This window comes from Nicotiana tabacum, chromosome 15 (assembly GCF_000715075.1).
Source record: "Nicotiana tabacum cultivar K326 chromosome 15, ASM71507v2, whole genome shotgun sequence".
Taxonomy (NCBI): domain Eukaryota; kingdom Viridiplantae; phylum Streptophyta; class Magnoliopsida; order Solanales; family Solanaceae; genus Nicotiana; species Nicotiana tabacum.
The window spans coordinates 90,940,372-90,951,906 of NC_134094.1; the positions used below are offsets into that span (position 1 = coordinate 90,940,372).

The following is an 11,535-nucleotide window of genomic DNA, read 5'->3' on the forward strand; positions in this document are numbered from 1 at the left end:
CCCATACTCACAACCTTTCTACTCAAAGAATCGGCCATCATATTGGCCTTTCCAGGGTGATACAGAATGATGATATCATAGTCTTTCAACAACTCCAACCATCTTTTCTGCCTCATATTGAGGTCTTTTTGTTTAAATAGATAGTGTAGACTACAATGATCTGTGAATACCTAACACGAGACATCATAAAGGTAATGTCTCCAAATCTTCAGCGCATGAACAATGGCTGCCAATTCTAAGTCATGAACATGGTAATTTTTCTCATAAACTTTCAATTGCCACGACGCATATGCAATCACTCTGCCATATTGCATTAATATTGTACCAAGCCCAATGCGAGATGTATCATAATACACCGTATAAGATCCTGAACCTGTGGGTAATACCAACACTGGCGTCATGGTCAAAGCAGTCTTGAGCTTATGAAAGCTCAACACACATTCGTCTGACCATCTGAATGGGGAACCCTTCTGGGTCAATTTGGTCAATGGAGATGCTATAGATGAAAATCCCTCCACAAACCGGCGATAATAGCCTGCCATACCCAGGAAACTACGGATCTTTATAGCTGACGTAGGTCTAGGCCAATTCTGAACTACCTCAATCTTCTTAGGATCCGCTTTTATGCCTTCTACCGATACAACATTCCCCAAAAAGGCAACTGGGTCTAACCAAAATTCACATTTTGAAAATTTGGTATATAACTGATTATTCTTCATAGTTTGAAGCACAATTCGAAGATGTTGCTCATGCTCCTCCCGACTGCTAGAGTAAATCAAGATATCATCAATGAATAAAACCACAAAAGAATCCAGATAGGGTTTGAATACCCGGTTCATCAAATCCATAAATATTGCTGGGGCATTTGTCTGCCCAAATGACATCTCTAGAAATTCATAATGCCCATACCAAGTCCGAAAAGCTATCTTAGGTACATCAGATGCCCTAATCTTCAACTGATGATAGCCAGACCTCAAGTCAATCTTCGAAAATATCTTGGCATCTTGAAGCTGATTGAATAAGTCATCAATTCTTGGCAATTGATACTTGTTCTTGATAGTAACCTGTTCAACTGCCGATAATCTATACATATTCGCATTGAACCATTTTTCTTCTTTACAAATAACACGGGTGCACCCCAGGTTGAGACACTAGGTCTAATGAATTCTTGATCAAGCAAGTCTTGTAATTGATCCTTCAATTCTTTCAACTCCGGCGGGGCCATACGGTATGGTGGAATAGAAATTGGATGGGTTCCCGGAGCCAAATCAATATCGAAATCAATATTCCTATCGGGTGGCATCCCCGAAAAATCTGCAGGAAATACATCTAAAAACTCACGGACAATTGAGACTGAATCCATAGAAGTAACATATGCACTGGGATCATGAATATAAGCCAAATAAGCTAGACACACCTTCTCGACCATACACCGAGCTTTCATGTAAGAGATAATCTTGCTGGTGGAATGGCCAAGAGTCCTTTTTCACTCTATTCGAGGTAACCCTGGCATGGCTAAGGTCATCGTCTTGGTGTGACAGTCCAATACAACATGATAAGGTGACAACTAATCCATTCCCAAGATAACATCAAAATCTACCATATCAAGAAGTAAAAGATCCACGCTAGTCTCAAGATTCCCAATAGTAACAACACACGAACGATAGACATGATCTACATCGATAGAATCTCCCACCGGTGTGGACACAGACACACAGAAGCACTCAAGAAATCACGAGGCACAACCGCATATGAAGCAAAGTAGGAGGACACATAGGAGTAAGTAGATACTGGATCAAATAAAACTGAAACATCTCTATGGCAAACTGGAACAATACCTGTGATCACGACATCGGATGACTCGGCCTCAAGTCTAGCTGGAAAAGCATAAAATCGGGACTGGGCCCCACCACTCGAAGCTACATCTCTGGGAAGGCCTCTAACTAGCTGGCCTCCACCTCTAACAACCTCAACTCCACCTCTAACAGTCTGACCCCTGCCCCTAGCTGGTCGGGCGGGCGATGGAGCAACCGGTGCCGGTATGATGGCACGAGAATTCTGCTGAGATCTGTTGCTCAACAACCTAGGGCAATGCCTCCTGATGTGACCAATGTTCCCACACTCATAACACCCATCCTACTGTCGTGGTTGCTGAAGCTGAAGCTGACCCGAATGGGTCAGAGAGCCGCCATAGTGACTCTGGTGTGGTGGTGCACTAATAGGAGCTGGATGTGCACTAAATGTCGGCTGCTCAGAGTAAGGCATAATAGGACCATGGCTCCCTGAAGCACCGTGAGATGTCTGAAGTGCTGAATAAAATGGCTTGGGAGGATGACCCCTACCATAAGTACTCCTGCCTTCAGATAAGGCGCCTCTGAAATTACCGGAATGACGGGGCCTCTTATCTGACACTGGCCCTCTCTCCTGTGAAAGAACCATCTCGATCCGCTTGGCGACATTAGCCGCCGTCCGAAAAGAAATCTCACTCCCGGTCTCCTTGGCCATATGCAACTTGATAGGTTGAACGAGTCCATCAATGAACCTCTTCACTCTCTCTCTCTCTCTCTCTCTCTCTCTCTCTCTCTCTCTCTCTCTCTCACCCTCTCTCTCTCTCGGTAGGAAGCAGAAGAAGAGCATGACGAGCTAGATCCACAAAATGGGTCTCATACTGAGTGACTGACATACTGCCCTGCTGGAGATGCTCAAACTGCTTGCGGTAATTCTCCCTCAGTGTGATAGGAAGGAACTTCTCTAGAAATAGCTACGAGAACTGCTCCCAGGTAAATGCAGTCGAACCACCACTTCTTGGCGGAACCAGTCATCTGAAACACATCAAAATCAACCCCATTGCTTTCGACTATCCCCATGTTCTGCAATACTTCATAGCAGTGGTCAAGAATATCCTGTGGGTCCTCAGAGGGTGTACCACTGAAATGGATTGGAAATAGCTTGGTAAACCTGTCCAACCTCAACAAAGCCTTAGAAGATAAAGCAGGCCTATCACCGGCCTGTGCTGCAATAATTGGTTGAACTACCCCAACTGCATGGGCTACTAGAGCCTGATACTGGGGAGTTGTTTGTCCCGGAGCGGGAGTAGTGGGAGTCTGTGCTCCTCTTCCAGCCTGTAAGACAACTGGTGCCACTGAAAATGTACCATTCTGGGCCACGCCCTCCATAAGGCTAACCAAACAGCCTAGAGCGTCTTGAAGTACTGAAGTAGCTATGAATCCTTCCAGGACCTGAATTGGTCCAACAGGTACAGTCTGAGCTGGAACCTCCGCTCCCAAATTCACCTGAGATTCTACAACAGGTGTTGCTGCTCGAGCTCTAGACTAAGCTCTACCTATGCCTCTGTCTCGGCCTCTAGCGCAACCTCGGCCTCGACCTCTACCCCTGGTCATAGTTTCCACTGGGGGCTCTGGTCCCTGCCCGTCGGTAGATGTATTACGTGTTCTCACCATCTGCGAGAGCATAAGAGTAGAATGATTCAATTATCGATGCTAGAATAAAATCGCACGATAGAGTAGAATAGATGTAAAATTGTTCCTAAACTCAATAGCCTCTGGAAGATAAGTACAGATGTCTCCGTACCGATCCTTCAGACTAAACTATGCTGGCTCGTGACTCGTGAGACCTATGTAACCTAGTGCTCTGATACCAACTGTCACGATCCAAAATTCCCACCTTCGGGACCGTGATGGCGCCTAACATTTCACTTGCTAGGCAAGATAACGTTAAAATAATATTTGCCATTTTAAAACAATTTTAAATTAATTAATAACAAAGAAACAAATGCGAAAATAAAGTCTGAAATAAAGTGAATAATTCATAATAATATCGATGTCTAAATACCATCCCAGAACTGGTGTCACAAGTACACGAGCTACTAGAATACTACCAATAAAGGTCTGAATAAAAATGAAGCTGTCTGAAAAGAAATACACAACTACGATAAAATGGAAGGGGACTTCAGAACTGCGAACGCCATGCAGCTATACCTCAAGTCTCCTCATAGCTGAATCCGAGAAAATCTACTGCACCCCACTAGGACCAACTCCGGTATCTGCATAAGAAGTGCAGAGTGTAGTATGAGTACGACCGACCACATGTACCCAGTAAGTGCCGAGCCTAACCTCGACGAAGTAGTGACGAGGCTAAGGCAGGTCACTTACATTAACCTGTACGCAATAATGATAATAACAACAATAATAGAAATAAAACAAGTAACTCAATTCAACAGTTGAAGCCAACTCGACAGTCATAACCAATTATTATTCAATCAGTTTCCGTTGCGGCGTGCAACCCGATCCCACAATATATTCATTTTTATTTAATCATGCTGCGGCGTGCAACTCGATCCTCAATATATCTTTCCAATCAATTCTGTTGTGGCGTGCAACCCGCTCCTCCAATATATTCATTTCAATCAATTCTGTTGCGGCGTGCAACCCGCTCCTCCAATATATTCACTTTCATTTTTGTTGCGGCGTGCAATCCGCTCCTCCAATAATATAATTTACCAATTCTTATAAAAGAAATTACTCCAATAAATGCAACAATTAATATGAAAATATAAGACAATAAGCATATAATAATTATGATTTATTTAAAAATAAGTGATGACAAGTAGCAATTAATTGTGGAAATTAAGGAGGAAATAGGCATTTTATTAATTAGTATGCTAAATGTCAAGTAGCAATTACGGCACATAAATTAAATAAGGAATTTTTACATTCCTATACATTATTTGAAATCTTATTACCCTCCCTGCTCAAGTATCAATTTAATTACATGGTCATATACAATTTACCAATTATATACAAATAAGTTTTAAATTAATATCCCTTTATATTAGGAATTGAATAAGAAATATCAGTTATTTTCTTATTCCTTTATACTTGTCCACTCTCTCTCTTCGTGTCTCTCTCTGCTTTTTTCAGTATACCCATCGTCTAGTTTTCTTTCCAGTAGTGTGATCTTAATAAGAGAATATGATATCTGGCTGTGGAACTTTCACACTTAATTGATTATTATAAAATTTAGAGTTCACAGAACAAAGATTGCAACTCAAAAGTGCGGATTACAAACATTGAAAAGAATTACTAAATTCAATACGAATATATTGTAATAATTCATCAATGGATTTCTTGTTATATAGAGTTTCCACCATTGACAACCATTAAAAAACTTTGAAGCTTTGAAATTGAATTTAGGTTTTCAAAAACGATAATTTGTTTAGATTGGGTGTTGTTGCAAACATTTGAGAATATTATTTGGAGTTTATATCTCAATTTTGAGGGTGTTTTGGTTAAGATTAGACTTGATTTTGGCTTAATTTCAGATTGAAACTCGAAGAAGAAGAAGAAGAAGAAGAAGACATGACATATAATATACTTACGAAATTGTAGTAAAGTTGTAGTAAAATTGTAGGTAAATTGTATTCTGTTGTAGTTATATATATATATATATTTGAATATTGTATGAAAGTTAAAAAAATAGTTGTATTATGTATGAATTGTTGTATAAAATTTATATTTAAGTTATCGATACTATCCTTTTACATAAAGTTGTTGATATGCATCAAAATTGTATTAAGAGAGTAATTTTTGATTAGAATTTTAGAAAGAAAGAAGCGCACACCACACACAAAATATATACAAATCAGATACAAAATATATAAAAGACATATTGTATAAAATTTGTATAATAATTTTATTTAAGTTGCATGATATTGTAGTGGTATTTAACTGGGTAGAAATAATATATGAAAGTTGTAGATAAATTATAGATTAGTTGTAAATAAGTATATACTGTATAGTTAGTGGTAATTCAATATTACAAAATCAAATGCAATGTGACTAATTCAATATTACATTCCAAATCGCAATTGACTATAATTTCATTGAGGGTAAAATTTGATTATGTAATTTGACCAAATAACTCGTGACTATAATTGTCAAAAATATCGATAAATTTAAAATGTCTCTGTGCCAATTCTGAGTACTTGTACTGAGTATTGCCATTTGTCTAAGTAATAAGGAGCCCTATTTTCAAGTTGGTTACGTGATAGACCTGCAGGCTTTCGGTGCTTATGATATAATTTTGATTTCCTCCGCGTTACGAAAAGTAATGCATGTTTAAGGATATCAATTGTGTTAAGCTGATAGCATAATCAGATAAATATTATTTGTTGAAAGACATTTGCTAAAGAAGAATTTCGTGATGCTTAATTGCGTGAATATTAGAGTTAATTGCCAAGAGGTGTGGTTATGTCAAATATCACTAGTTTCTCAAATTATACATGGGAGGCAACTAGATTTTGTCATAATACAACTATTTTTCAACTTTCATACAACTTTCAAATAAATATATATATATATATATATATATATATATAACTACAACAGAATACAATTTACCTACAACTTTACTACAATTTCGTAAGTATATTGTATATCATATCTTCTTCTTCTTTTTCTTCTTCTTCTTCTTCTTCTTCTTCTTCTTCTTCTTCTTCTTCTTCTTCTTCTTCTTCTTCTTCTTCTTCTTCTTCGAGTTTCAATCTGAAATTCAGCCAGAACCAAGTTTAATCTTCACCAAGCATCCTCAAAATTGAGATATAAACTCCAAACAATATTGATTTTTGAAAACCCAAATTCGAATTCAAAGCTTTATGATAGATTAATGTTCGAATATTCAATTCCTACAACCTGAAGGTTACATCAATAGGTTGATTGGCAGAAGATAATTTTAGGCTTACCTTATTGAGAGAGAAAAATGGTGAGAGAGAAAGATGAAGAAAGAAAGAAAAATTGATGAGAGTTGCGGCAGTGAGGAAAGAGGAAAGGAGAGAAAAAAAAGGAAAAAGGATGTAACTAAATCCCCTAATTCAAGACAATAATAATGGATTGTATATAATTTGTAAGTAATCTTTGTTTAGGGTGGGTAATATACAAAACTAGGATAATTTTGGTAAACAAGTTTCAAATATTGTATAGGAAGAAAAAAATCCCATGAAATAAGCATGTAGCAATTATAGTATTATTTCAAGGCATAATATTGAGCAAGGAATATGAGAGAAACAATTAATATAATAATTAATTCATAATTTAAAATAATTTATGAGTTTCAAATAATTACGTAAACAATTAATTTGATGACATATAAACACTCGTCACCTCGCCTATATGCCGTTCACATGAATTTCACATAACAAATAATTCAAGAGTTCTATTCCCTCAAGTCAAAGGTTAACCACGATAATTACTTCGCTTCGCAACCAATTTCAAGATTCCAATAAACCTTTGCCTCGCTAATTCGTGTCCGAAAGCTTCAAATCTAGTCACAAACAATTCAATATACTCGACACTAATCGTTGGAATTAATTCCATATGAATTTACTAATTTTCCGGATTAAAATCCGAAATTCATTTTAAAAATTGACAGTGGGACCCAAGTTTTGAATACCGAAAAAACTCACTAAATCCGAACACCCGTTCCGATACGAGTTCAACCATGCAAAAATTATCGAATTCCGACATCGGATTGACCTTCAAATCTTCATTTTATATTTTTGGAAGATTTTATAAAAATCTGATTTTTCTTCCATAAATTCACGGATTCATGATGTAAATGAGTATGAAATCATGATATATAATAAATATAGGATAAGGAATACTTACCCCAATATTTTTCCGTAAAAATCGTCCAAAAATTGCCTTACCCGAGCTCAAAACCGTGAATAATGAAAAATGGGACGAAATCCCATTTCAAGAACTTAAGTCGTGGTGTGCAGGCCGACTTTTCCCTTCGCGAACGCGAGGCCTCGATCGCGAACACGAAGCTTTGCCCTCGACCCTTCGCGAACGCGAAGCTTTGTCCTCGACCCTTCGCGAACGCTTGCCCCCGGCCGCGAACACGAAGCACAAAACGAACAAGTCCAAATTTCCTCTTCGCGAACGCGATGAAGGAAATGAGATACAGGCATCAGAAGCACTATAGGAGACTTGGCCTAAAGTGGACAATATTACACATGTTAAGATTATCTTTGGACGGATTTAGCCAACATGGACCAATATAGATATAACCAAATAAACAAAATACGGAAAGAAATTAAAGTAGAAGCTACACCACATAATGAGAGATTCAAATATACAATACTGGAATAAACCAAAAATACCTTCTACTTGGATTCCAAAGAAGAACCTAAGCAACTGGTAATTCTCAAGTCTATACGCAAGCTTATGGGGAAGCTGGATTACATTGCCCAAATTCACTTTTACCGAATCGAAAGCCGAAAAATCGAATCAAAATTTGCCATAACAACCGATCGAATGTCCAATAGTCGAGGAGAAGAATCCTCTCGCCAATTTAAACAATATTTCATTTTTCTTTGATAGAATTATGACATTTAAATATATGAAGAACGAGCAACTGAATTTGGAAATTCTGCAGTAGTCACTATTTCCTAGAGTTTGTGTGGCAGGAATTTGCATATTAGTTTATACAGTAACAAATTCGGTATTTAAATTTTATGAGTTTAACTTTAAAGTTTTATTATTGAACCCATTATATTTTTAAAATTACAGGTTAATATTTACTCTTTTTGCAATTTTAATGATTTTTTACATATAAATTTTTACTCTGCGTCGAAAGTTATGAGTTCAATTGAACCTATTATTAACATACTATATATGCCCCTAATTTTATATTTGATTCATCTCATGTCTAATAGACCTATACAGTTGATATAAATCTACTCTAATTTGAGATAAAGATACTACTCCCTATGTTTCAGTTTATGTGAACCTATTTTCTTTTTGGTCCGTTCCAAAAAGAATGACCCCTTTCTAAATTTGAAAACAATTTAACTTAAACTCTACCCTTAGTGAGAAGCTTTTATAACCACACAAATACTCTAGGCCCCATTTTAATTTGTTTAGGACCACAAATTTCAAAACTCTTCATTTTTTTCTTAAACTACGTGCCCAGTCAAACATGTTCACATAAATTGAAACGGAGGGAATAGTAATTATTACATTATGATCTCGCCCAATTATGCATTATAAAAGATTAAGCACTCCTTATAAATATAATCTGGTCTAAAAGTCCGGAATCAATCCTACTGATAATTAAGGTTTAGCTACAATTGTTCATTATTACTGAGAAGACAAATTTGAATATTTTTCTAAATTATAAAGATTAAGATTTTTTTATTATTTCTAACTAATTAATACAAGTATAAAGTTGCTAGCAAAGGTTAGGAGGATGGGATATGTAGATGGAAAAGGGTCGGAGAATGAGTCAAATTTGTTCTTTTACTTTTCGAAATTGAGCATGCAATTTAATCCTTCGTCTCCTTCTAACTTCTAACAGAGCTTCAATTTAAGGGTAATCTTAAACAAGGTCCAAAAGTTGCTGGCTAAATTAAGTTGGACTCTTTTTCTCAAAAAATCTGGACATTAAAAACTAGTACTCAATCCGTTTCATTTTACGTGAACCTATTTTCTTTTTGGTCGATTCCAAAAAGAATGATCCATTTCTAAATTTGGAAACAATTTTTGCTTAAACTTACAATTCTACCCTTAATGAGAAAGCTTTTATAACCAGCAAATACTCTGAGCCCATTTTTGACTTGTTTATAACCACAAATTCTAAAAGTCTTTATTTTTTCTTAAACTTCGTGGCCAGTCAAACATGTTTATATAAATTGAAACGGGGAATACTAATTTTGCTATAAACAAGGTACGAATAGACTAATAAGTATAGCCGGACGCAAGATTGAGCTTTTCCGCACAGTACGGGAACAAATTTGGATCTTTCCACGAAAGTTATCATAATTTGGCTGGGTTAAATCATAATTTGTACTTGGAAGCAACTAAAATTAGGTGAATCAAAATTGAAGTAATAACCAACGTAAGTTCTAGAATATTGACAGAACAAGGGAAATTTAAAAGAAGAGAAGCTCCTAGAAACTTGCCACTCCTTCCTCCATGTCCCTCCAGAAGCTTCTCTTCTTCCCCCTTTTCTCACATATAAGAACCATCTTCTGTCTACATTACCCACAATTCAGTTCATTCTCAGAACCATTCCAAAATTAGAAGTTTAAATCCAAAATATCATCAAAATCTAATCTAGAAGAGAAAAGTGGATATGAGACTGATGGGATTAGAAAATCCACTCTTCCACACTCTCCACCAAATGATGGATCTCCATGCGGATGTAAGTACATTCTATCTGATAAGAATCTTGTATTATAGATTATAGCATTTTCATTTGTTATTTGTATTTACCACTTCGTGTTTGATTAATAAGTACCTTACTGTTAGAATTGGTATATTTTACGATTCAAAATTTCGAATCTTTAGTATTGTATCATATGCAAGAGTTTAAGGTTCTATCCAAAAGTATCTTGTTTAGAAGAAAGAAATTTATGGTTTTCTTGAATCTCCGATATTCTCTTGTTTGTTATTTGTCTCTTATGATCTAGGATTCGGACAAGTCGAATAACGTCCCGTCGAGGAATTACGTGCGCGACGCTAAGGCAATGGCAGCGACACCAGCGGACATTAAGGAACACAAAAACTCGTACGTTTTCATAGTGGACATGCCGGGTTTGAAGTCAAGCGACATTAAAGTGCAATTAGAGGATGACAATGTGCTTATAATCAGTGGCGAGAGGAAAAGAGAAGAAGAAAAAGAAGGGGCGAAATATGTTATAATGGAAAGGAGAGTAGGGAAATTCATGAGGAAATTTGTGTTGCCTGAAAATGCAAATACAAATGCCATTTCTGCAGTTTGTCAAGATGGTGTATTGACTGTGACAGTGGAAAAATTGCCTCCACCTGAGCCAAAGAAGCCCAAAACTGTTGAAGTTAAAGTTGCTTGAAGTGATGAAAGGGAAAATTATAGGAGTGTTCTGTTTTGGATTTGGAAGTATAATTACGCGATATTTCATTGTTTGTTTTTCTCATGGAAATTGTTGACAAGTATGGCGTAATCACTTTTCATCTTGGATAATTTACATATTGCTGTTTGTTTCCAGAACTCTAAATCTGGTCTGATTTTGTCAGTTTTGATGTAACAATGCTGTTTTATCTTTCTTTTTTCATGTTAAAGTGTCTTTTTTTATTTATTTGTTTTGGATTTAAAGCGTGTAAACGGATCACTTAGAATTATCGTAAGGTGAATTTCCGCCAATATCAACATCATCATCGATTTGAATTATTCTACCGCCAGATGTCACATGACTACTAAGCAGCAGTAGGACACATATGAAGGAGGAGCAACTTGGTGCTCTTTCTCATTGATTGATATTTTCTAGTTATTCTGTATTTTAAGTGTTTGTTTAAATTTTATAGTCATAGAAGTAATTGTACAAATTAAACTTTTATTAGAGATTATTTTAAGCTCATTATATTGAATTCACGCACTCTTGGACATTTTAACATACATCACACTACTTGTGAAATCGATCTCGACCCTTTGTTGAGTTTATTATTGTTGGAACCGTAAATTCTATAGTTGTTAGTACTC

The 11,535-nt window shown here is 36.4% G+C and overlaps 1 protein-coding gene across 1 annotated transcript; it reads left to right on the top strand.

Annotated features, from left to right (window-relative positions):
* The first annotated feature begins 10,004 nt into the window (after positions 1-10,004).
* LOC107782222 (17.3 kDa class II heat shock protein) lies at positions 10,005-11,110 on the top strand. The gene is made up of 2 exons (XM_016603085.2): positions 10,005-10,221; positions 10,490-11,110. The coding sequence occupies exons 1-2, from the start codon at positions 10,153-10,155 to the stop codon at positions 10,886-10,888; spliced, it is 468 nt and encodes a 155-aa protein (XP_016458571.1). The 5' UTR covers positions 10,005-10,152; the 3' UTR covers positions 10,889-11,110.
* Positions 11,111-11,535: the final 425 nt, after the last annotated feature.